At 41.8% G+C, this 27,755-nt stretch overlaps 1 protein-coding gene across 1 annotated transcript in view; it reads left to right on the top strand.

Moving 5' to 3' along the window:
- The window catches only part of SPAG16 (sperm associated antigen 16), a 776,986-nt gene that overhangs the window by 12,173 nt on the left and 737,058 nt on the right, over positions 1 to 27,755 (top strand). Inside the window, exons 3-4 of the mRNA XM_075829642.1 lie at positions 9,997 to 10,089; positions 26,757 to 26,884. Of these exons, the coding sequence (XP_075685757.1) occupies positions 9,997 to 10,089; positions 26,757 to 26,884 (221 nt within the window). The remainder of the gene's footprint in view (positions 1 to 9,996; positions 10,090 to 26,756; positions 26,885 to 27,755) is intronic.

Raw genomic sequence — 27,755 nt, 5'->3', positions numbered from 1 at the left:
CACACCCATCTTCAGAGTTAGGGTCACCCGACCTCTGTCGCACCTCGTGAGACAGCCGCCGCATCCACTCTGGGAATAAATGGAGAGGTGTTCAGTTTACTCCATTGAAGTTTAAAAGTAACTATGGGAGACGCAGCCAAGAGATTTGTCTGTCTGGTCAGAGGGGCCAGTACGATGATAAAAGCCTCTCCTGTAAAGGTTATTAGATTGACTCAAATAAGGCTGAGCCACAGTATCCGACACCACATCATGTAGGGATTACCGGCTTTGCCTGGAAAAATATTGAAGGAGACACGGCTCTCACTACTATTTGGAGGGAGTCCTTGGTGGTCGATCCACACTGATGGCCTATCCTAAGGGAAAACCACTTTTTTATTTTAAAAATGCTTTTCTCATTTGCATTTATGTGTTAGTCTCTACCTTTGCTTTTTTTTTCTGTACTTACTCCAGACAGGAATAAACTGTTTATTAAATAAAATAATTATATATATTATATGTTCTAATACACAAAGTTTGGGCAGCACATTCCAGCAGAATGAAAAAAATTAGTACAGGTGCAAGTATGCCGGTGGCTGCAAACAATATACAAGAAAATGGTGACCGCACTCTGAAAACACCAATGCCACCTAAAATACTATGTATAAATAAATATGCATTACTGCTGAATCTACTTACAATAGTGAGGTTCTTGGCGCACATGTTCATCAAATTGTGTGAGCCCATCTGCCACGACAAGACGACCTCACTTTTAGGGCAGATACACACGAACGCTGCGTTTTGCGCGCGCAAAAACCATTTGACAGCTGCGTGTGTCATCCGTGTCTGATGCGCGGCTGCGTGATTTTCGCGCAGCCGCCATCATAGAGATGAGGCTAGTCGACGGCCGTCACTGTCCAAGGTGCTGAAAGAGCTAACTCTTTCAGCACCCTCGACAGTGAATGCCGAACACAATATCGCAAAACCTGTAGAAAAAAAAGAAAAAGTTCGTACTTACCGAGAACTTCCCGGCCGTTGCCTTAGTGACGCGTCCTTGGTGACACGTCCTTGGTGACGCGCCTCTCTTGACATCGGGCCCCACCTCCCTGGATGACGTGCCAGTCCATGTGACCGCTGCAGCCTGTGATTGGCCTGTGATTGGCTGGAGCTGTCACTTGGACTTAATTGTCATCCCGGGAGGTCAGACTGGAGGAAGAAGCCGGGAGTTAGCGGTAAGTCAGAACTTCGTTTTTTTTCTACAGGTTCATGTATATTGGGATCGGAAGTCACGGTCCATGGTGCTGAAACAGTTTAACTCTTTCAGCAACATGGACAGTGACTATCTCCTGACGTCGCGTACCGATAATTTTTTTGCCGGGTTCGGCCAAAACGAGTTCGGCCGAACCCGGTGAAGTTCGGTTCGCTTGTCCGGCTTCGCTCATTGCAAAGACACTCCGTTTGGATGTTCGGAAACAGAAAAGCACGTGGTGCTTTTCTGTTTTCATTCATCCTTTTCACTGCTGTTGCGCGAATCACGCTCGTCCCACGGAAGTGCTTCCGTGTGGTGCGCGTGATTTTCACGCACCCATTGACTTCAATGGGTGCGTGATGCGCGAAATACGCAGAGTTATTGAACCTGTCGCGCTTTTTGCGCAGCAGACAAACGCTGCGTAAAAAGCACGGACTGTCTGTACTGCCCCATAGACTTGTATTGGTCCACGCGGCTTGTATTGAAAACCACGCGGCCCGCACGGACCGAATACACGCTCGTGTGAATCCCCCCTTAATGTGGGTCCCTACACTACACATATACCTCAGTTGTTTGTCTAAGCCTGCAGAATATATTTGGGGATGAATATATAGACTCCAAACAGAATTATATTAGCGGCTGGAGACTGTTTAAACCACTACTGTCCCCCCATATCATCTAGGCGACTCCATATACTAATCGATATAACACAGAGAGACAATTTTTAAGAGTCTTTGACGCCAATGTATCAATATAAAAATTATTTATTTTATTAAACAAACATCATATAAAGTTAAAAAATTAACAGACAAATATGACTCTAGTATAATGCCGGAGACCGCACTCACAAGTGTTACTGACTGTGGTCACTGGGCAAGCATGTAAACATAGTTGTACCAACCACCTTCCAAAATAATCAAAGACAGAGCATTGCATAAAGTTAGCTGGTCAGGTTGAAGAACTTACCCATATAAGTAACAAGAGGTGGAAAGAGTGTCTGCTCCGCCGTATAAGCCCCGACGCGCGTTTCGCCACGTATGCTTCCTCCGTGGCGAAACGCGCGTCGGGGCTTATACGGCGGAGCAGACACTCTTTCCACCTCTTGTTACTTATATGGGTAAGTTCTTCAACCTGACCAGCTAACTTTATGCAATGCACTGTCTTTGATTATTTTGGAAGGTGGTTGGTACAACTATGTTTACATGCTTGCCCAGTGACCACAGTCAGTAACATTTGTGAGTGCGGTCTCCGGCATTATACTAGTCATATTTGTCTGTTCATTTTTTAACTCTATATGATGTTTGTTTAATAAAATAAATTTTATATTGATACATTGGCGTCAAAGACTCTTAAAAATTGTCTCTCTGTGTTATATATTTGGGGATGGTAGGAACCAGCATTAAACTAATTAAAATCACCCAGGGCAGAATGTGCAAGATCAAACATGAAGGCAGTCACACCCCTCACATTAGTACTAATTAATCCCATGTTTCCTATTGTGACCGAGCTACATGATGGGGTTAATTACTATTAATGTGAGGCACATGGAGGTTCAGAATTGATAACACCATGTGCCTCACGTCAGAAAATGAAAGAACTTTATTTTTGTTTTACTGTTGCCGTTTTTGTGTCGAGAATCGCAAATTGATATCAAAGTCTAAATTCTGGTATCGTGACAACCCTACTTGGCAGTTATTACCTGGCACTGGTTGCTGAAGTTAGATTTACTGTCCACCAATATCCCTAAGGGTATGTGCACACACACTAATTACGTCCGTAATTGACGGACGTATTTCGGCCGCAAGTCCCGGACCGAACACAGTGCAAGGAGCCGGGCTCCTAGCATCATACTGATGTACGACGCTAGGAGTCCCTGCCTTGCTGCAGGACAACTGTCCTGTAGTATAATCATGTTTACAGTACGGGACAGTTGTCCTGCAGCGAGGCAGGGACTTCTAGCATCGTACATAAGTATGATGCTAGGAGCCCGGCTCCTTGCACTGTGTTTGGTCCGGGACTTGCGGCCGAAATACGTCCGTCAATTACGGACGTAATTAGTGTGTGTGCACATACCCTAAGTCGTTTTCAGTGCCAGTTGTACCCAGTGTTTTACTATTAATTACATAATTGTAGAATTTGTTATTATGTTCCAAGTGCATAACCTTACAATTATCCACATTTAACATAATTTAAATTTTCTCCACCCTCTGTAATGTTGTTTTAACTTCCTCAGTGTTTTACTTTACAGGGATAAGTATCATCTGCAAATAATAAAGTTATACCCTATAAGTGCTCTACAAGACCATTAATAAACATATTAAAAAGAGGGCCCAATATTGACCCCTGTGAAACCTCACTGGTAACTGTGATCCCCTCCGAGGATGTACTACTAATAACCACCCTCTGTTTTCTATCACTGAGACCATTGTTCACCCAATAACACGTTTTCCCCAAGTCCCAGCATTTTCATTTTATGTGGCGCAGTTTCATACGCCTTTGAAAAGTTTAGATACACCACATCCAGGGGCATAGCTTAGTGCTCATGGGCCGTGGTGCAAAAATTCAGCTAAGGGGGGGGGGGGGGTGGCCATACCCCTCCTCAACACTACCAGACCCCTGCACACGCCTATGCCCAGCTGCCTTGTCCAACGGCAGGACCGAAATCTTAGGGGAATACATTCTAATACTATAAGTGCATTATCATAATAATAATATTATAATGCCCCCCCATAGCTGCCCCCACACAGTATAATGCCACCACAGTATAATGCTCCCCATAGCTGCCCCTACACCGTATGATGCCTCCACAGTATAATGCCCTCATAGCTGTTCCCCCACATCATAATGCCCTCCTATAGTTGCCCGCACAATATAATAGCCTGTGCTATGAGTGACTCAGCGCAGACAGGCGTGGAGACGTCACTACATGGCTCCTGTCTGCGCCAAGCTGCTCATAGCTCACAGCACAGTGAGTGCTGGAGCAAGGAGCCATCAGCTCCTTGCTCCAGCATTGAATTCAAACATATCTGCATCCTGAGGACCCAGATGCAGTTGGGACCTCGGTGAGTGGCTCAAGACCCACCGGAGGTCTGCACACGACCCCTCAGTTTGTAATGTATTGTATTGTGCAGTTTGTGTTTGTGGAAGAGAGGGGGGGCTGTAATTTAAAGGCTTCTTCTCTCCACTGCAAATACAGACCGCACAATACAACACACATATACATTACGGGCCCCCTATGCAGCTTACCAGGAATCTTATAGGCTCTTCCACAGGCTTAGAGGCCAGGCTTAGGGACCCGGTAATAACTGCGAGCCCTATAGCTACACCACTAACAACATCCACAGCCTTACCCTGGTCCAGTTTAGAATTTACTACCTCATAGAAGCTAATCAGATGCGGATGCTGCATTTAAGGTTTGTTGTTTTTTTATCTAGATAGTCCAGGATAATATGTCTTAGAAAAGATTAAAATATTTTACATACAATGGAGGTAAAAAAAAAAAAAAATCTTTAAGGCGATCTGAGAGAAGGAGCAGAGTTGGATGTAGTATATTTTAACTTTTTTATTGGAGAGTCATAGAGGTCTAATGTGTAAATGAAAGTCTCGGTTTAGAAAATATAGTTTGTAATAGGATTAAAAACTGGCTCAAATACTTTGAAGCATGTGGTCAATGACTCATACTCTGAATGGCCCGTAGTGGTGTACTCCAAGATTCAGTCCTAGGCAGAGGTGTAACTATAGAAGGTGCAGAGGTGGTAGTCGAGCTTAGGCCCTGGTGCCTGAGGGTACGCAATGGCTCCCTTGCCACATAAGAAGTCACCAGTATTAAAACTTGCACATGTTAGGTGGGGGGACCTGTTCTAGATTTTGCACTGGATTCCAGAAACTTTGAGTTACGCCTATGGTCCTAGCATTTCCACAGGCTAACAAGTTATACACATTTATTGAGTGCTTGGGGATCTACATGGCAAATGTTTAGTTACATAGATGTAACTTTATGTATTTAGGGCATAACATCTGCATGTGCCATACATCTTGGAGGGGGGGGGGGTGGGTATGTAGTTAATAAAGGCATAAACTCAAGAGAATGAGAATGTACTGTTCTGGTTGTTGCAAAAGGTGCAAACAAAGAAAACATCATTTTTAAGGTACATGGAGAACCTAAGTTAATAGATAAAGATATAGAGATATATTTATTCAGCTTGGACAAATGTATCCATAAAATAAATACTAAATAATCTTAGTACTGTATAGATATTTTTTTAAAGCTGTATAACAAGTGTCATAAAGCCACATGCAGTGTGTTCTATGGGGGGGATTTATAAACTTTTCTACCCCAGTTTGCGCATAGAAGAGTTGCGAACAGCTCAAAAATCTCAAATTGCGACATTTGGGCCGTTTGTGCTGCTCTCACCACTCTTCGAAAAAGTGGACAGAGCTTAGTGGAAGCGAGTGGGGCAGCTCGCGTCCCAGTGCATTTACTGTTTTGTACGACAGCTCGTGGCTGGCATAGATTTAAATCGGTGGCACACACAGCTGAAAATGTGACAAATGTATTAAAAGGCATGCTCCTCTTAATAATTTTGTCGCATCTTATTCCATTTTGTTTCCTATTAAGACTGGCATATGAAATGTCAGTCTTAATAAATTCCCCCCCCCCCCCTGGTGGGTTTTGTGTGATGATCAGCACCATGGACAGCAGTGGAGGAAACCTACTTCTCGCATATAGAACCAATGTCTCTGATGTTTATTTTCCATTTTTTTGTGGCTAGCTCAATGGAAAGGTTACAGGAAACGCTTTATGAAATGGCACAGCCCTGCTTTACTTTTTGTTTTCACACCCATCTAACTTTTTACAGCAAGGGGTTTGCTAAACCGAAAGGGAACCCCATAAAAAGCGGGCCAGATAGGAAACATTTCAGCATGAAGGCTGTGAAAAGTAGTAATATTTGTGTGTTTGGGTTAAACGTGAAAAGGTAAATGGACTGAAATAGGTTTTAATTCTTTACTCAACATTCTAAAACTAAACCACATGCCTTCAGTTTTAAATAATAGCTGGGGTCTTGAATGCGTCTATGGGGACATGGAATTCTTAACGCACACTGTATAAAGGGCTGTATGGATATGACTTTGTACACTAACCCTCTATCAGAAGAAAATTGCTGCCGAATAGCAGATAATATTCCCGAAGAAGCTCTTTTAAAGCATTCTATTAAAGGGGTTGTCTGGGCATGGACAACTGAAGGCCTATCCACAGGACTGGTCATCAGTATATGATCAGTTGGGGTCCGACAGCCGGACGCCGCACCGATCAGCAGCTCTGGCTGCCTCCAGGCAACAGATGTCATGCAGTGTCTGGAGTCTATAGCAGATGGCTCCATACACTGCATAGCTGCAGTACTGCAACTCTGCTCTTATTCACTTAAATAGGGGCAGTACTGCAGCACGGCCGCTATTCTGTGTCTGGAGCCATCTGCTTCCGGCATGGACATCCGGAGGCTGCCAGAGCAGCTGATCGGTCTAGGTGTCGGGCCACCACCGATCATATACTGATGACCTATCCCGTGGATAGGTCATCAGTTGTCCGTGCCCGGTCAACCTCTATAATTTATTGACTTGTAACTAGTAGATCAATAATTTTCAGTAAAGGTTTCAAGAAGATGAGTTGTTAGCTTAACTCCTTAATGACGCAAGCCTAGTTTGGCCTTAAGGCTCGGAGCCCATTTTTCAAATCTGACGTGTTACTTTATGTGGCAGTAACTCTGGAATGCTTAGACCTAGCCAAGCGATTCTGAGATTGTTTTCTCGTGACATGTTGGACTTCATGTTAGTGGTAAAATTTGGTCAATATATTTAGTGTTTAATTGTGAAAAACACCAAAATGTTGAGAACATTTTGGAAAAAAATTCTGAACTTAGATGTATCTGCTTGTAACACATAGTTATACCACACAAAATAGTTACTAATTAACATTTACCATATATCTACTTTGTTTGCATAGTTTTTTGAACATTCTTTTATTTTTCTAGGACGTTACAAGGCTTCGAATATAAGCAGCAATTTCTCATATTTTGAAGAAAATTTCAAAAGCTTTTTTTTTTTAGGTAGTTCAGTACTGAAGTGCCTTATATATTAGAAACCCCATTTTAAAAAACTTGACCCCTCAAAAGTATTCAAAACAGCATTTAGAAAGTCTCTTAACTCTTTAGGCGTTTCGCAGGAATTTAAAGCCAAGTAGAGGTGTAATTTACAAATTTCTTCTTTTTTGTGTCCGAAAATCCTTTTATTACATTTTTTTCTGTAAAACATAAGATTTTATCAGAGAAACGCATCTCAATATTTATTACCCAGATTCTGCAGTTTTTAGAAATATCCCACATGTGGCCCTAGTGTGGTAATGGGCTGAAGCACCTGTCTCCGAAGCAAAGGAGCACCTAGAGGATTTTGAGGCATCCTTTTTATTAGGCACCATGTCAGTGGAAACCCACCAAACCTGACTCCATTTGGCAAACTACACCCCTCAAGAAGTTTATCGAGGGGCATAGTGAGCATTTAGACCCCACAGTTTTTTTTACTGCATTTTGTGGACGTAAGCTGTGCAATTTGAAATTCACATATTTTTCTGATAAAAGGTAAAAATTCTAAATTTTTACTTGGAATAAAGTAGAAAAAGCACTCCATTTGAAAATAAATTTCTCCCAATTATGGCAATACCCCGTATGTGGTCATAAACTGCTGGTAGGACAAACTGCAGGGCTCAGAAAGGCAAAAGCACTATTTGGCATGTAGATTTTGCTGGATTGGTTTCTGGGCGCCACGTAGCATTTGCAGAGCTTCTGAGGTACCAGTACAGGGGAAACTGCCTAAAAGTGTCCCTATTTTGGAAACTAGACACTTTGAGGCATTCATTGCAGTTTTCATGGGGTGCTGCAACTTTTAGATCAGTTTTTATTCTATTAGGCATGTTGACTAACAAACATCAGTTCTACTATTGTTTTTTTTTTTTTTTACATCGTTCACCGTGCACTATAAATTACATTCACTTTATTCTGCGTGGCGATACGATTACGGTGACACCATAAGTTTTATATATTTTTTTTTTCATGTCTTATGGTGTTTGCACAATAAAATACTTTTTATAAAAAATCATTTACTTTTTGTGTTGCCATATTCTAAGAGCCATAACTTTTTATTTTTTCATCAGAAACGCTGTTTGATGGCTTGTTTTTTGCATAACGAACTAGCTTCGATCAGTTCCATTTTTTGGTACATGTGGCTTTTTTATCGCTTTTTTTTTCTTTTTAGTCCATTTTTGGAAGGTGTAGTGGCAGCAAGCATAGTGGGTACTGACTTTTTCGTAGATGGCATAGCCGAAGGCCATTGCCATAGCAACCGTCGCCGGCCACGATCACTTCACGGGACGTCGATGGTGTTTTAACCCCTAAGAAGCCGCGATCGCTATTGAACGCTGCTTTTAAGGGGATAATCGGTGGGGACCACCGCGATCGGTCCCTGCACACTCAGCTGTGATAGCCTCCTGTCGGAAGCAACAGGTATCACAGATCAAACACACGCCGGGGAAAAATAGTGCCGTGTTAACTCAGGTAAGTAATCTTACTGAGCTGAGCGCGAACGATGCCCTCAGCCCGACGTAATAGTACTGAGGTGAGCGGGAAGGGGTTAATAATTGTCTCCCTCCTTTTACTCTCCCACACAACCTCCTTCATTTACATGTTCATTCAGAAATGTTTGAGTTTAAACTGATTTAGGTCTATGTGAAATTATATGTAAAAGTGTACTTTGTATTGTGTAACAGAAAATGTGACTGATGTTTTACAATAGTTTTCAGCATAAAATGTAAATGTCTGTGAAGAACAGAAGGGGTTAAATGGAATGAATTTTGTTCTGGTTTTTAGTTTCATGTGTTGGTCCAGTATCCCTGCTTTTTGTCGGGTCTTTTCAATTCCCTTACGCAAATTATGGTTTTCACTGAACCGTCTGTATTTTTGATTAACATTCACAGTCACGGCTATAGAAAAATGGATAGTCTTACTCAGCAAGATTGAATTAACCTTCCAATTGCTGTACGTTTTCTAAATGTTTTAGAGCGATGTAGCACCAATATGTTACCATAATTAAACCAAACTACTCAAAATCTGAACATTAAGGTCTGACCGTAGTTAAAGCGAGTTTCACCAGAACAACCCCCTTTTAAATGCCCTAGTAGGACATATTTACATCAGAGGAGGTCTACTGGTGGGCACCTTTTCACTCTTGGCTAGAGCTAAGAGTCTCTGCAAAGAGCAGCACTTGATCTGGAGAACTCTGCACCACCGTGTATCGCACGAAACCCATTCATTTAAATTAATGCCACATAATACCAAATGTATGGTTGCCTGCACCTTATCATCTTTTTCTAAATAAGAATGGGGTCTGGGGTTTTGAGCTGCTGGACTCTGTCTGTATTTAGAGAAAGGTTGGGCCTGATTAAAGTTCATGGAAGAGTGATTTGGGGAGTTGTCTGGTTTGGGTCCTCACACTGCTTTTAGCTCAACCTTTGTGGAGGTCGCTATGGTCTGTGTTCTTTACCTTACTGTGCATAGTCAAAAGATATGTATATCTCGCTCTCTTGCTCTACAGACCCCTTATTTTGTTTTAGTTATTGGAAAAAAGTCATATTTCAGCTTCCTGGACCACTGTAGGTGTGACATGGTGAGCGTGGATTATTGGGGTTAACTGTAGTATCTTTTTTTTTTTTCCTGGATTTATAGATCCCAGCTGATGATGACTTTACTCTCCCAGATGATGATGAAGACCTTTTGAGGGCAGTGCAAACTGTTCAAGAGCAGACTGAGGATGTCCAGGTCAGCATATTTTGAACATTGATAACAACATTTATCTTCATAAACCTATTACAGGAAACAGGTTTTTGGTTTGGTGTACACAAAGTATTATTTTACTGTTCTATGACTTTACAAACTACATAAATCATCTTCTTTCTTTCTGTGCGGATGTAGCAAACTTTAACTTGACACTTAACGGGTGAAATACACTGTATTTAAACCGTTAAAGTTTGCTACATCTGTGTAGCGTTTTTATGTATAAATACCTATAATTATATATTCTTCAGTACTTCTCTTTTGCCAAGTGGTTTAAAAATGTAGCTCAGGCTTCGTTCGCATCTGCGCTAGAGCTCCGTTCCGTCTGAGCTGTCCGTCGGAACGGAGCCCTGACAGACCAAACGGATAACATAGGATTCCGTTTCCATTAACATTGATTTCAATGCTGACGGATCCGGTGCCAATGGTTTCTGTTTGTCTCCGTTGTGCAAGGGTTCCGTCGTTTTGGGCATAGTAGAGTACGCTATTGATTCCGTCAAAACGACGGAACCCTTGCACAACGGAGACAAACGGAAACCATTGGCACCGGATCCGTCACCATTGAAATCAATGGTGATGGAAATGGAAACCTATGGATTCCGTTTGTGTCCGTTCTGACGGAAAGCTGCGTCGGAATGGAGCTCTAGCGCAGATGTGAACGAAGCTTTAGCTGTTTGTTTGTTCTTTCTGTTACTCACCGACCCTGCATTCCCAGATTCCTGAATGTCAAATTTTCTGAGATCACAACAATAGTCTGCCAAGTATTTCTCCTGTTTGAGTAGTTTTTGAGCTGTTTATCCTGCTGATGCTGCCCCTGGTGTGGCTGGACTGATCTGCTATGTTTCCATCTGGTGTCCTGCTTGTAGTGCCTCCAACATTGGCAGTGAATGCCCTGCTTTCTTGGCAGACTGAAGTCATTGGGTGGCGGCCTGTTACCCCTGCCACTGCTAGCGCTCCTAAAATGCAGGCCTTTGGAGCGTCCAGAGTCCCGCACCCTTCTCCTTTCTGGATGTTGGCAAGGATGCTCTTCCTGTTACAGCTGTACTGGTCTGGTGGGGTAAGACTAGGCGCTATAGTCTGACAACGGCCGTGACATCATGGGTGGCCGAGAAGTGGATCTGGATCCAGGGTGTCTGGCTGGTCGGTCCTCCGCTCTTGCGTAGGCTGGTGAATCCATGTTTTGTCCTGTTCTTTTCCAGCAATCTTTATGTTGCAGTTGTTGGGTGGGGGGTACACCAGTGTGGGATAGGAATAAGGCTTAGGGAGTGTCAGGTAACTGTCATTCGGAGTCTGGGGTTGTTTACAGCCTATCACTAATCTCGGTCTTATTTAGCTTCCAAAGGGTCTCTTCCCTTGGTGGTGATAAGCGGTTGTCCACTCCTGAATGTCGCTGGATTCCCGGGATGTAGAGACTGTTTGGTGAGGGAGATGGGGCATATTTGAATGATAAGGTTCAGACTGGACCATTGGGTTGTGGTTACAGGTGATGACGCCATTAAGTTTTGGTCAGTTCTTTCCTGGGGGAGTAACAAACCAGCCAATCTGGTCAACCTGGACTTAGGCTCCATGGACATGATGATGGCAGTTTAATGAGAGGCAGTGCAAGTCTGGTTTGGGGTGAAAATTTAAACATGCCTGCTCATCAAGTGGGGGCATGCCCCACGGGTTTGCCTGGTGACTGGAAAAGGGAAGGGAAAAATGGCACCAGGGGAGAGACGCCAGTGAGTCTGCCTGTGATACTTCCGGTGTATCACAGGCAAACTCACTGGTGTCCCTCCCTTGACTTAATGCTTGGGGTGTGGCAGTTCATGTTCCTGGGGCTCAAAACTCATTTGCTGATTCTCTTTCTCGCTTGCAGTGGGATTGATTTTGACTTTTTGGCACTGACTGCAGACTTTTTGGGGATGGTGTGGGATGTCTCCTCAACTGTGAGAGCTGGTATACGAGCAGTGGGATGGTTGATATGATTTTCCCTTGCAACGGGTACCTAATTGAGTTGTGGGACTGGGGGCCCTGGGGGCGGAGGTCGGGTTGGTTTGCAGTTCCACATTTCAGAGTGTTCTCTTCTGGCCACCATTCTGATTAGCATTCTGCAGGCCCTGGAGGTGGGTGAACTGGTAGCCCCAGCAAGAATGTAGGGGGTTTGCTAGGAGAGAATGTAATGGCCCTGGGTGACCATGTGGAATTTTAGATTTGCCAGTCTAAGATTGATAAACTGGGCAGGAGCAGGAGGGAAGTCCTGGGTGCGTCCCGGGGCTAGAGTGTTTCTGGTCAGCTGTTTTACGGCCCGTAGTCCGGGGGCTGGTGGCCCAGTCCAATGTAAGAGATGGTTCCTTTCTGTCCAGCTCAGGTTAGTGCCATTTTCCACCCATGTTTGACCTCCTTGGCCCTTGATGGTGCTTGATTCGTTCCACAATCTTTCCAGGTTGTTACCGCTACGGAGGACATAGGCTGGGGCCTGAAGTGGTGAAATGGATCAGCATGTGTAAGTCCCATAGCTTTAGGTCTTGCATTCGTACCCAGTTGGTCTGACATGGTTTGAGTGTAGGGTTGTTGTTGTTTTCTGTCGTGTACTTTTCTCTCTTATTGAGCCCTTTTTCCCTTCTCTCCGGGTCTTCTGTTCTTTCCTATGACCGGCCCTGTTGGGTGCACTCTATATGGATTGGGGTGCCTTGCATGTGGCTGCGGGTGTTGTCAGGTGACTGGGTTTCAGAGTTATTGTCTGGAACCAGGTTTTGCCAAATTTTCACCTTTTTTGCCTTACTGGATAGGCCCTGCATGTGTGAATTTTGCACGTTTGGGGCAACATCTATTTAGGGACATTTTTCTTTTTTCCCCCTGAGGTTTTCATAGTTTGGTTTGGGATTATCCCACAGAAGACCTGGTGAACGTCCGAACCTAATGAAAAACTCAGCAAGGTCTGAATAAAGGTTAATTGGGGGGATGTGTTTTGTTGCTTGGATTGTGTGTGTGCGCAGCATTTTGATTGAATGGGCAATTGTTAATTCAACGATGGAGTTCATCTGAATGCGGTTGGCTTTGATTTGTGGGCCGTTTGTATTCCGGATGTGGTGGAGTGTACTGTGGCTTTATGTGGTAACTTGCATGCTTGAAGTGTTAAGGCGTGCTTGCTGTGGTGGGTGGTGTCCTTGGAGTTAGTAGTAAATTAGTGGGGGGGATTCATGGTAGGTATGGTCCTTTCCAATTTATATGGAAATGTTTTGGTTGGTCTGGCTAAGTTTTGGGGCTCCTTCAGGGTAGTTTTTCCTTGGAGTCGGTGGATGGAAAACAGCCATTGGCGGTTGGTTATGATGCTCCCAATCTGGTTCTGACGGGTAAGGGTAAATAGAACATGTGGGCAGATTGGTGCCAGATTTTGTAGCTCCAATGGACCCCTTTGTTGTAATGTTTATTCCTGTTTGTTGTATGATTGAGAGACTTGAGTACCATCTTAAAGAAAAATTTATGTTCATGTTAATAAAATGGTTGCAGTGGCCAATGTATATTAAAGTTATGTATGATATTCAGTGATCTACAGTGTCTGATATCGAAAGAAGTGTTTTGGTATAATAATAGACAGTATGCACCTTTTGTATCTTGGAGGCCTGGATGCTGAGACCCCCATCAAACTAATATACTACTTTGCTCTACTCTTGTTAACCTTGCCCAGTTTTTCTCAAGAGAAATGCTATTGTGCCTTTCAATGCCCAAAAGCATCTCGCTTGAGTGAAGCAAAGCAAGCCCATTGGGGAGGACAGTTGTGGGAGCATTAAGCTCTGTAGAGCACCGCAACCCCTTTCTTCTAGCAGTCAATATGGGTGCCTGGGCCCTCACCAGTACTATGTAACTTGTGTATATTGCCTTTATGTGCAGTAGATGACTGTATCTTTCTTCTTTAAGTTTTTTTTTTTTTACTGCAAATAATTTTTACTATTATGATACCCATAGGTGTAGTTAATTATTTTTACTCTTCATAGAATGGGGGTCCGCTCACAGATAAGTGATTGCACGTCCATTCTCTAGTTGAGCCTTCTGTATGTACAGCGAGTACATGTTGTACTGCTGTTCTGCACATCCTTTCCAACAATGAGACTCCAAATCTTTTATTCCTTATGAATGCAAATGACAAACTAGTTTTATTAACACCTTTTGACAGGTTTATATTTCCATTGTTCTTCCAAAACTACAGCTAGAAATAAGTTTAACTGTTTTGTTTGCTAAATTAAAAGGTTTGTTAAAAGGTCACATTTCTGTAAATTGGTTTTATTTTATTTATTGTGATTACTGCACACTTTAATTATCTTTTTATTATGGAAGGTCATTTTTGCTGTGATTGGAGACAATTATGCATAATATTCCAGACCTTAACAAAGGGAAAATGTGTGCAGAAGCTAATGCTGTGTTTGCGTATGTTCCCCACTGTCTGGTTTTAGGTCCAGAGGACATATCACATTCCACAAATATTCACGACAGGAGGTTAATGAATTGGTACCATATTGGTGTGATGCCATGTTGCTGGACTAGCTGTTCCTTCATTTGATATTTTGGGAAAGCAGATCAATTCTTCCCTCCCTACCTATCTGTGGTGAGGGCTTGAAACTTCACCAGATTTATCTAGGGCAGACAGCCAGTTCAAACCTTGCCGCTGAGTGTTTTATAGGATTATAAATTGTGTATGGTGATGCATCCAAACACGTTCTCAATTTGTGCTTTTACTCTGGAGCAGACGCTCTTACTTCAAGGACGCATTGCCTGCAGTGCAAACGCTTCAACAGAGGGAAAAAAAAGCTGAAGATGAACTGGAGATGCTGACAGAGCATCATGATATAGAAATAGATGACTAGGCAAGCTTACAGTAAATGAGGGTAGCTAAATATTCATGATATCCTCTTGAATTGTATTATATCTTCTTTTGTCAGTGTAGGAGAACATTTATGGGGTAATCAATAATATTATTCAACTAAGGTATTCGAAACAGCTCAGTTATGTCTGTGTGCATAGGATTTGCCAGGCCTTATGGTGCCCAATGTCATCACTGAGAATTCTCCAGGCAAAAAAACAAATGTAGACATAGATTTTGGAAATACAATGAAAACAAACGTTGACATAGATTTTGAAAATACACTAATAAGGTAGAGTTTTTCATTACAATTATTAAAGAGTGAATATAAATGCTTTTAAATACTGTATTGAGGCTGCCACTCAAAGCTATAATAAAGGATACATGGAACGTGATACAGAGACAGACCCCTCAGCAGTAAACCTTTCTTGAAACTAAAAAATAAATAAAGAAAAACATGGGTTTCTTAAAGGGTTCTCCCAAGTGGGCAATCCCTATTATAGGACGTATCATGACATACAAATATACCATATATATATATATATATATATATATATATATATATATATATATATAATCATGATTACCGAACAGACTGCACACTTCCTCCATAAGGAAAGTGTCATGGAGCCGATCAGGTTACCCATCCCAGGTCTGTAAAATGTTCTTTTGTTGATTTGGATGTGTGGTAAAAAAAAAATACTACATTCTCCAACATATAATCAATCTCTACATAAACATTGTAGCACTGTTCTCTGAGGCATTTACATGTTGTCAAATGTTGATATTTTTATAAAGACATTGTTTCATTTTCATGCATTTTTTATTTTATTTTTTGAGATTTTTTCTATTTTAATACAAAGGGGTTTTGCAATCCGGCTGGGTCAATACTTTAACAATCTGTGTTTTTCAGTACAGAAATGAAAAAGTATAGGTTCACTTTTAAAAAATTATTAAATGTTACATCATAAAAAAGTGAGTAAATGCATTACATTACTTATCTAGCACGTTTTTTTTATAGGCCACGTGGCTGTATTTGGTCAGTATTTTGCTTCAGTATTTGGAAGCCAAAACTGGGAGTGGAACACAGAGAAAAAGTATAATGGACAGACTTGCACCTCTTCCATGTTTTGGACTCTCTCCTGGTTTGGGCTTACAAATACAGATGCAAATTACTGTCCTAAATACTGCCATGTAAAAGTGGCCATAGTCTATATCAGGGCTCCCAAACATTTGGCCCGCAGGCAGCATGTGGCCCCTGAGGCCGTAATCTGTGGCCCGCTGGGCACCGAAGCTCCCTCGGGAGAGGAGAGAGCAGGCCGAAGGAGGAGCGTGATGGCGCTTCTTCATGACGGAGCGCAGTTCCGTTCCCACACTGCTGGTTTGTTGGTGGTAGGTGAGCAATTGCCCCACACAGCCCCCTGTAGATAGTGCAACCCCCCCCCCCCCCCCCCGTTGATAGCGCCCCACACACTTCAGCCTGTTGACAGAGCTACACCCCCCACACTGTAGTTGGCTCCATTGGGGCTCCCCCTAGGTGTGGAATCCCCAGCCAGAGCGTTGCCTACGCTCGGGCCGGGGATTTCTCTGCTGGAGGAGCCCCTGAAGTCACAGTCCATATATGAGGGTACTGTGGCAATATCTAAAGAGCGGTAGCTCAATCTTGACATTCTTGTGTCTGCCAAACGCTGCTAACTGAGCAGCCAGACTGCATTTAGCGACAATTAAACTGGAAAACTGAATTGTTAAAATAATCACGTGGAGTAAACTCACAAATTTCCGGTAAGTTTAAATCTAGCGGTATTATTGTAGTAATGTAGTATTGTTATAGTAATGTAGTAGTAGTAGTATTATAGTAATGTAGTATTGTTATTATAGTAATGTAGTATTGTTATAGTAGTTCAAATAATTAATTCATTAACAATAATTTTGTATTGTATCAAATACAGTAATGCGGCCCGTCAAATTTTTTTCTATGTGCGGCCCATTTACCCGGCCGAGTTTGAGACCCCTGTTCTATATTCTAGCCCAGAGCTGCATTGACAATTCTCCTCGCTTTAGAGCTCTCCCATAATTCCTTGCTTACTCAATTTCTGCAGAGCTTGCTTTGGAGTTTTTTATTTTAACAAGTGTCATCTTTTGATACGAGACACTGTATTGTTATCTGATGTTGAAATAACTAACTGTCCCACTGCATTAAAGTAGCTCTGTTAAGGGTTATGTACACCTTTTGAAATCAATTTTTTTGTGTTTGTTTATAAAAACATCTATCAGTGTGATTGGTGCAACTTTCAAATACTTTTTATTAAAAATTACTTTTACTTTTTGAAATACAGCTGCTTTGTATACTGCATACAGAGCAGCTGTATCGTGCGCTTAGACCTGAATCTGTCAGGTCCGCGGGACTGTTTGGTTCAGTGTCAGCGGGTCCTGCGTGTCTCTGACACTCAGGATCCACCTGTAACCGATCACCTCTAAGTTATGAACTTAGATGTGATCAATAGCATCGCGACGCACGCCGGGCCCGCTGACACTGAACCCGTCAGTCCCGCGGACCTGGCAGATACAGGTTTTAGTGCAAGATACAGCTGCTCTGTATACAAAGCAGTTGTGTCTCAAAAAGTTAAAATCATTTTTAATAAAAAGTACTTTGAAAGTCACAATCACATTGCTACACATATTTTATTAAAAATAAATTATTTCAAAGGTGTGCATAGTCTTTAAGTTGTTAAGGATGTCTGTCTAGAAGCTTGTCGACTGTCTCCAGTGGCATTCAGCAGAAATGTGTTGCTCTGAAATATAGTGCATGCATACTGTTCACACTGCACATATTCTCCATGTACAGTCATAAGTGGACTTTTTTCGGACACAGGGCTTGCTGTTCTGTATGTGATGAATGGGAGCCATGGCTGCTCCTCATACAAATAAGCCTTAACTTTTTATTTTTATTTTATAACTTACATTTATTTAACTTTTAGAGAAAATGAACATAAAATAAATTGCCTTTGGTATCAATGTGAGAAAGCACTACAAATATAGTAGGATCCTGGAATAACAAATGTGACAACTAAAGTATAATAACACAATTAACAAAATAATGAGGACCAATTGTGAGGTAGAAGGATACATCCCAAAACAACTATACAGATGTAGCCATATTTAACAAAAGCCATTGAAAAGTCATTGAAAAAAGTCAAGATAAGAGATGCGTTAAAAGTCAAGGTAAAGACGGCTACATCTGTAGGTCAAATATCAAATATTCCATCGGCTTGAGCAAACCAGAACCATGAGACAACGGGGTGGAATGGAAAAAGATAGAGATGGAAGGTATAGGAGAGGGATTGAGCTGGAGGAGAACACCGAGAGTGCCAAGTGTACATCTTGAGAATTCGGGCGGAAATCCGTCCCATTGTTTCTCAGTTGCAGATCAGCCTTTTCTATTCTCTGTCTCCAGTAAGGGTATGTTCACACGCTTAACAAAATACGGCTGAAAATACGGAGCTGTTTTCAAGGGAAAACCACTCCTCATTTTCAGCTGTTTTTTAAACAACTAGCGGTTTTTGCAGCGTTTTTTACGGCCATTTTTGGAGCTGTTTTTCTATAGAGTCAGTGAAAAACTGCTCAAGAAGTGACATGCACTTCTTTTTACGGGGCGTCTTTTTACCTGCAGTTATTTTAAAATGAGGTGTAAAATAACGCCCCGTCGGAACAGAACGCCGTATTTCCCATTGAAAGCAATGGGCAGATGTTTGTAGGCGTTCTGCTTCCGATTTTTCATCCTTTTTTTGGGATGTTTACAGCCCGAAAAACGGCTGAAAATAGCCCGTGTGAACATACCCTAATAGGTCTGTGGGTGCTTCAGTATAGCCATTATGTTCTAGAAGAAACTGCTCTGTGGGTGTGACCGGAAAATGTCTGTGGGTTATTAGGAGTTGGTCAGACAGTACTAAGAATCAAGTTGTACTGCCAGGTTTCCTTACAGCAAAAGTGGGCAACCTTTTTTCAGTACTTTTTGTAAAATCTGGGACAGGCACGTGTGCTGTGGTCTGCTGAGGATGTTTTTTATGCTCCTTTTTCAGATGTTCCAGTGCCCCCAGAATAGTGATGACCGCTATTGTGAGTTATTACTCTTGGTCCACAGTCATTCATTTTTCATATTACTGAACTGTTTCTCCCCTCTGCCCAATTCTGGGCTAGGGTGTGAGACTGATTTCGCACACACACACAGTTTAGCAGCGTTTTCTCTGCATTTTATGGGTTGGACTAAAACGCTGCAGCCAGATATTTGTTGGAAGTCTAAAATATGATGATGTCTACATGCACAGCGTCTTCGTTTGTGGCGTTTTTATCAACATACAGAATTTTCAAGGTATGGCTTTTTTTCCGGCTCTTTTTTTCGGCTTTTTTATTTTCTATAGGCTTTTAAATGTAACCTCAAAAATCGCCTTAAAAATCGATTGTACCAAAGGCACAAACTAAAAAAAAAAGCTTTTCACTAGAAAACTAGTGACACTGAAACACGAATCTTTAAGGAGTGAGTCCATGTTTAGCTTTAATAAAAGTATATAATGACAAAATGTATTATATGTTCACACGCTAGCTACCTTTTGTTTAAGGGAAAATTTATATGTCGGAACGGAGCCCGGAGAGACACAAACGGAAACCATAGGTTTCTGTTTCCATTACCATTGATTTCAATGGTGACGGATCCGGTGCCAATGGTTTCCGTTTGCCTCCATTGTGAAAGGGCTCTGTCGTTTTGACGGAATCAATAGCGTAGTCGACCTATGATATCCGTTTGTGTCTGTCACGGAACGTCGGAACGGAGCCCTAGAGCAGATGTGAACTAAGCCACAATAAGGGTATGTTCACACACACTAATTACGGACGTAATTCGGGCGTTTTTGCCCCGAATTACATCCGAAAAATGCGCCGCAATAGCGTTGACAAACATCTGCCCATTGAAAGCAATGGGCTGACGTTTGTCTGTTCACACGAGGCGTATATTTACACGCCGCTGTCAAATGACGGCGCGTAAATAGACGCCCGCGTCAAAGAAGTGGCCTGTCACTTCTTGGAGCGTAATTGGAGCCGTTATTCATGGACTCCAATGAAAAGCAGCGCCAATTACGTCCGTAATGGACGCGGCGTTCAGGCGCCTGCACATGCCGTTACAGCTGAAATTACGGGGATGTTTCCTCCTGAAAACATCCCCGTAATTTCAGCCGTAACGGACGCTGTCGTGTGAACATATCCTTACAGGAAGAGTTTTTATTTTTATTTTTTTGTTTTTTTTTGCATGACTACTAGTTTACGGTTAAATTTGGAGTAGCAACTACCAACATTTATGTAAATTTAGAAGACTTAGTAATTAAATGCATTTTCTATTTTAATTAAATATTTTAGGTATCACTAACCACAAGAGATACTCCTGATGTGAACATTACTTAGGTTTTATGATTATCGCAACGTTTGAGGCGGTATTGGATTGTATTCCTCTCAGTGCAAGGAAACGTGCTGCTCTAAAAGGACATGCACTTATCATTGTGGATTTAGGACTCTCAGCATTTTGTCTGGGAACCAAATTACATTGGTAAATCCGCTTTACAACCTATTTAGGTTTTAATCAATGGTTTCTTTTTTTTTTTTTGTGTGTTTTTATTTTTAAAGCATGCTTTTACCTTTTTGGGGATTTTACAATTGTATATATTGGGTAATTGCATTCCAATAATAAGCTTGCATTGCATTTTAAGATTCTATCATTTGTCATATATGCCATTTACTACAACCTGTATTCTGTCTATGGAGCAGCAGACACCGGCTTTTGTAAAACAGACGGTGTCTGCTAGTAGCCGACAGGGAACTCGATAGTAATAAGATTTGTCCATGGCTTCCGTTTTATCATCTCAACACTGCTGTTCATAAAGAGATCTAATCAGGGTTTCTGTTGATGGTGAACCTCCTACTTTAAATGCTTTGCCTGCTGTTTAGATGTATAATCCGATAAGGTTTTTTAGGGCCATTATTCCTAAAATCAGAAGATAAAAGAATTCGCTCATGTCCTCTTCACGTATATGTAAATATTTATTGAGGTTCCATAAACTGGAGATATATTTGATAAAGTAGTGAACGTAGGAGCAGAGGTTTTTCTTGATTTCTTCTTATGTAAACCTTTTGAAGAAAACCTTAGTCAGCCTCTCCTAAGCCTATAATGACTGGTAACAGATAGCATGAGATTGCATTCAAGTACACAGAAAATGTAGGTAAGGCTTCGTTCACATCTGCGCCAGGGTCCCGTTCCGTCTGAGCTTTCCGTCGGAACAGGACCCTGACTGACACAAACGCAAACCAAAAGTTTCTGTCACCATTGATTTCAATGGTGACGGATCCGGTGCCAATGTTTTCCGTGTCTCTGTTGTGCAAGGGCTCAGTCGTTTCGACGGAATGAATAGTGTAGTCGACTACGCTATTCATTCCGGCAAAACGACGGAACCCTTGAACAACTGAGACAAACGGAAATCATTGGCACCGGATCTGTCACCATTGAAATCAATGGTGATGGAAATGGAAACCTATGGTTTCCGTTTGTGTCTGTCAGGGCTCCGTAAAGCTCTGTCGGAACGGAGCCCTAGCGCTGATGTGAATGATGCCTTAGCTGTTTGTTAGTTCTTTCTGTTACTCACTGACCCTGCATTCCCAGACTCCTGAATGTCAAATTTTCTTAGATCACAACAATAGTCTGCCAAGTATTTCTCCTGTTTGAGTAGTTTTTCTTAACATAAGAGGAGAACTTTTTTTTTTCCCCCTGCTGATGCTGCCCCTGGTGTGGCTGGTCTGATCTGCTATGTTTCCATCTGGTGTCCAGCTTGTAGTGCCTCCAACATTGGTAGTGAATGCCCTGCTATCTTGGCAGCCTGAAGTCATTGGGTGGCGGCCTGTTGGCCCTGCCACTGCTGGGGCTCCTAAAATGCAGGCCTTTGGAGCCTCCAGAGGCCCGCACCCTTCTCCTTTCTGGATGTTTGCAAGGATGCCCTTCCTGTGGCGGCTGTACTGGTCTGGTGGGGAGAGACTAGGCGCTATAGTCTGACAACGGCTGTGACATCCTGGGCAGCAGAGAAGTGGATCTGGATCCAGGGTGTCTGGGTGGTCGGTCCTCAACTCTTGCATAGGCTACTGAATCCATGTTTTGTTCTTTTCCAGCAATCTTTATGTTGCAGTTGTTGGGTGGAATCGATGGAAACGGAAACCTTTTGGTTTCCGTTTGTGACCTGTAAGGGCTCCGATCTGACAGAAAGCTCAGACGGAATGGAGCCCTAGCGCAGATGTGAACGAAGCCTAAGATAGAGTTTGCATTTAGTGTCCCTTTACAGTATATTTACACGTGGCAGATTTGTTGCAGAAATTTCTGAGACCTAAAAATCAGATCCAATCATCTGAAAAATGTTTATGTGCTTGCTGTAAAAACAACCAAATTCAGATGAATGGAACTGATTTTCAGTCGCAGAAATTTGTTCAACAAACCCTGCAGCGTGTGAATCCAGCGTTAATCTGAATCGGGCTTGCAGAAATCTATCCTGCAAAGACAACCCCATTCACAGGTATGAAATGAATTTTTCAGTCAACAAAAATTTCTGCAACAACTCTGTCGTGTGTGAACATGCCCTTTAAAGAGGCTCTGTCACCACATTATAAGTGGCCTATCTTCTACATAATGTGATCGGCACTGTAATGTAGATTACAGCAGAGTTTTTTTTATTTAGAAAACTATCATTTTTGACAGAATTATGACCTATTTTTAGCTTTATTCTAATGACTTTCTTAATGAACAACTGGGTGTGTTTTACTTTTTGACCAAGTGGGCGTTGTGGAGAGAAGTGTATGACGCTGACCAATCAGCGTCATACACTTCTCTCCATTCATTTGCACAGCACATAGTGATCTAGCTAGATCACTATGTGCAACCGCGCGCGCGCACACACACACACACACACACACACACACACACACACACACACACACACACACACACACACGTTACTCAAGTGTCCTGACAGTGAATAGACATCACTACCAGCCAGGACGTGATGTCTATTCAGAATCCTGACACTTCGGTAATGTTTGTGTGAGATTTACAGCTGTAAACTGTCATTTAAAACGAGATTACGCTTGCCTTGCTGTAAATCTCACACAAACATTACCAAAGTGTCAGGATTCTGAATAGACATCACGTCCTGGCTGATAGTGATCTCTATTCACTGTCCGGACACTTGAGTAACATTAATGTGTGTGTATGTGGCTGCACATAGTGATCTAGCTAGATCATTATGTGCTGTGCAAATGAATGGAGAGAAGTGTATGACGCTGATTGGTCAGCGTCATACACTTCTCTCCACAACGCCCACTTGGTCAAAAAGTAAAACACGCCCAGTTGGGCATTAAGAAAGTCATTAGCATAAAGCTAATATAGGTCATGACTAAATGATAATTTTTCTAAATAAAAAAAACAGTGCTGTAATCTGCATTACAGCGCCGATCACATTATGTAGAAGATAGGCCACTTCTAATGTGGTGACAGAGCCTCTTTAAGTGTACCTCCGGAGGGTACACAAGCTAATACGTTAAGGAATTGCATGTAATGCAGTTTCCCGATTTTATACTCTGTATCTGGATTTCACTAATTGAAGGTGACCTGAACAGAAGCACACTTGAATAGGTATGTGTACTTTTGAACATTATCAAATATTTCATTTAGGTACTGATTTTGAGAACAAAGGTTCAACCGCTTTCTTGCAAGCAGCATGCCCCTTCAATTTTCATCTTCTGTCGCTTGCCTTAGTTCTGCTATTTTTATGTGTGAAACTGATGGGGCATTTCAATGCTATTGAAATATAGGACTGTAATATCTGTCAGCTCCTCTCACGAACATGGCAAGAAAAACTCATAGTAGCCAAAAGTGCCATGGTGCTTGCTGGAACATGACAGCCCCTTCGTTATAAAGATTAGTGGGGGTCTGACATGGTTATGCGTATTTTAAAGCCAGGGGTACATAACCTTTACACACATAGCTGCTCTGCTACATGTGAGACCCCGGCTGAATGTTGGCTTGTCTGTGATTACATGATTCTAAGTTTTGGGCATAGAAGAGGAGTGAACTTATGAAGTATTATTATTATTTTTATTTTTTTTGTTCTGATGAAAGAGAAGAAGGCTACCTCTTTTAAAGTGTAAGGCTGTGTTCACATCAGCGTTGGGCTTAAGTTCATGGGTTCCATTAGACCTTTCCATCAGAGGAACCCATGAACGGTAAGCCAACCGGAATCCATAGGTTCCGTTTGGATTACCATTGATTTCAATGGTAATGCTTCTGTTGCAAAAAGGTTTTCATTTGTTTTCGTTCCGTAAGCCTTCCGTTTTATTTTAGCGGGAATAATAGTGTAATCGACTGCGCTATTGTTTCCGCAAAAAAAATGGAAACTTTTATGGAACGGAAACATACAGAAACCATTTGCAACAAAAGCAATACCAAACGGAACCGATGTTTTTTGTTTGGCTTTCCGTTTATGGGTTCCTCTGACGGAAAGTTCTAACGGAAACCATGAACGGAAGCCCTACGCTGATGTAAACAGGCCCTTACCTAGCTACGCTGCTGCCTGTCAGCATGTTAGAACCTGTTTTATGACAAGCCTGTAGTTTGAGCTCCATAAACTATAGTCCACCATAAAGAACATGCTTCAGGGATAAACGCTGAAATTTGTTTTCCCAGAGGTTGCAAGCTGTAGCTATCTAAACAGCGGGTATATAATGTGTGGATGGTAAAAGCGCAATTTAAGATAGCGAACAACAACCAAAGAGGAATTAATTCTGTTGTGTAAAAGGAAATGGCTTTTGTGCCATGGAGATAGCAAAAGGTTATAGGTTTTTTTTTTTTTTTTTTTTTTAAATCTCACATTCTAAGTGGTACCCTATGGTGCACTTATGATGGTCATGTCTACATCGTGACTTTCTAATATCATCTCACCTGCTGTCTTTGAATATTGTAGTGTTCCCATCAAGGGCCAAGCTGCACAGGAAAATGTAATGAGATTTTGCCTTTGTAATTTGACGTCGGTAATTAAATCCCAACATGTAATCTTGGCACTAGGACAGTTGGAAACCACCCTTTCTTTTTTGATAATGATGTTCCCTTTGCATCACGTCAGAATCGGCTGACCTTACCTTTGTTGAGGGTTAATAACTTCTTATGGAGAAGTCTTGTGGTGGTTCCCAATTGCTGGGAAGGGTTTCACCATGCTGGGTTTTTATCCGTTTTATTTTATGTATTTATTTACTTAGCCCTTTAATGATGCCCACACATCAATGTTTGAGAACTTTTCTTTTTAATGATACTGAATGTGCTTTAATATCTGTATTTTATCCGTTGGCAGGTACATACAATTTCTGAAGCTAAAATAATTTTCTGCTTAATGTCAAAGTAATCCTGTCTTGCTCTTAAGCAAGTGTATTTGGTGATTTAAGTGCAAATTGCAGTCTTACACGAAAACCTTTAACACCCCCCCCCCCCCCCTCCAATGTGCAATTGACTTTTCTGGACTTAGTGCAGTCAATGCACTGCAATGAAATGTCTAGTTCTGTTGCTTTTAGTTCATATTTTGTAAGAACTTAAGGAGAAGGTCATCGTAATGTTTTGAGAGCATTTCCAATATTATGACAAAATTGCACAGTTAAACATGCAGCGATTACCCATTAAAATGATACAGGATGATGGAAGTTACAGGACCGGTATAAAGTCTCTTATAATACAAGTCTGGTAAGCCCATGTAGTATGGAAACATAGTAAGCTTTTTCTCTCAAGGGACCATCTGAGGTGGTATAGAGCATAGCTCCATTGGTGCACATACCGCTGCCAGCTCTCTACTTATTTCTGGTCTGGCAGAAAGCTGTGATGTCCTGACAAACTGACGTGAACCGCAAGATGGTTGAAATACACTGTACTTGAGTTGAACTGCTCAAATATTATAGTTTCACCCTGAGCTGCCGTTAGGTTTGCTAGACAGTGCTCAGGCTTGGCACCCGCTGACCTCCGGTTATGTTCTGTTATGTGCTCCTCACAAAAGTTCAAGTGTGGGTGAACTATCGGTCCTGTAGCTTATGCGAACTTTGCAGTAGAGGCTTCCTGCTTTGGATGGTTGTCTAGGCTAGAACACCCTCTTCACATCTGGGTGCATATTCTGGTGGCATATTTAGGATTCTGACGGGAACGCATTCTGAAACCTAACTGGAGGTAAACATTAAAATGAGAATGGTCTAATGTGCATTTGTCTCATGGCCAATGGTCTAATGTGCATTTGTCTCATGGTCTATGGTCTAATAGAGACCTATCAGAAGACAAGGGTCCAGACGCCTATCTATCACTAGAATGAAGCGACACTCATCCGTGCATCATGGCGCTTCTGGTCTCTCAATTTACTTTGCAGGGTCCAGGTGTGTGTACTTCTTCACAAACATTGCCTGCAAAGGTCAGGTACATCTTCGTTACAAACATTATGAACAATACATTAATGTTCGTCAATCCCAGTGTGTCCAATGAATGGATGTCCGTACGTGTAACATAGACCTATTTAAGTATCTCCGCACCAAAACACATTCCGGTCTGAATATCTGTTCTGAATTTTTGGTTTAGCTTCTGATACAACAATGCAAAATTACAACCTGAAAGAGAAGAAGATTAATGGCTGTGTCCGATAATTTCCCTCTTACTGACCCTCTTTTTTTCTATACACCGTAGTTTTAATTTTTTTTTTTTCTTTTGCAGTCTCAAAGATCCCCTGTTTCCGCCCAGCGACCTGTGTCTCACAGGCCTGAAGTAGTAGATGATTTTCTTCGCAATTTTCTGATTAAAATGGGGATGATGAAAACCTTGGAATGCTTTCAGACAGAATGGTAGGTTTACGTCTCTCTGCAACATCTGAAGGTCCTAAAAGCCACATAAATTGTTTAGGGCTCACCGTTACATTGTCATTATTTATTACTGAACTCGGGGTCTAGAAGATACAAAAAAAAAAATGATAAAATCACAGTGCGTAGTTCCAGCGGAAACACATGCGAGAGGGAACATGAGTCACTGCCCTTGAATAAACTGCCATTGGCATTTACTAGCCAGATCACAGAATATTTCATTCCTATACAATATCTGTAAGGAAATACTGGGGAGATTTGTATACGCCTCCGAATAACTTTGCAAATGTTTTTTTTTTGCCTTTTTTTTTGGACATTTTTGTAACTAATTAAATGTAATAATTAATTGAAAGTGGTGTGCATGTGTAGCTACTACTCCACACCGTTCGAGGGACCAGGCACACATTTATGGCACGTCCAATTATTATGCGTGAGCATGTGTGACGAGAACATCCCATTAACAAAAGTCAGTGTTTTAATAAGACAGGTGGGGAATCTTAAGAAATTCCAATCTGTTGCAACTTCCCTGTTAACCTGGGTCTTTCGCTCCATTGGTAGAAAACAAGCTGGAAATGGCAGCCTGTATTCTACCGACATATTTAACCCCCCCTCCCCCATGGAACACTACATCTGATAATATTATTTATGCAGTTCTCTAACATATTTGTAGGTTTACTAAAGGTTTACGTTATTTTCTACGGTATTTCAAAGCAATAGAGACCCCAATGGAAAACCTTGGCAATTCAAAGATATTTTGCTTCTGGTTCGTAGAGGTATCAGTCACTTTTTATTGGGAGACGTAGTAAGACGCTCGTCCATTGTTAACCTCGCTAGTGCTCAACTGTTAATATTTTCG

The sequence above is a fragment of the Rhinoderma darwinii genome, chromosome 6 (genome assembly GCF_050947455.1).
Source record: "Rhinoderma darwinii isolate aRhiDar2 chromosome 6, aRhiDar2.hap1, whole genome shotgun sequence".
Classification (NCBI taxonomy): domain Eukaryota; kingdom Metazoa; phylum Chordata; class Amphibia; order Anura; family Rhinodermatidae; genus Rhinoderma; species Rhinoderma darwinii.
Note: the sequence above shows the minus strand (reverse complement) of the source record. Positions and strands in the feature narration are given on the sequence as shown.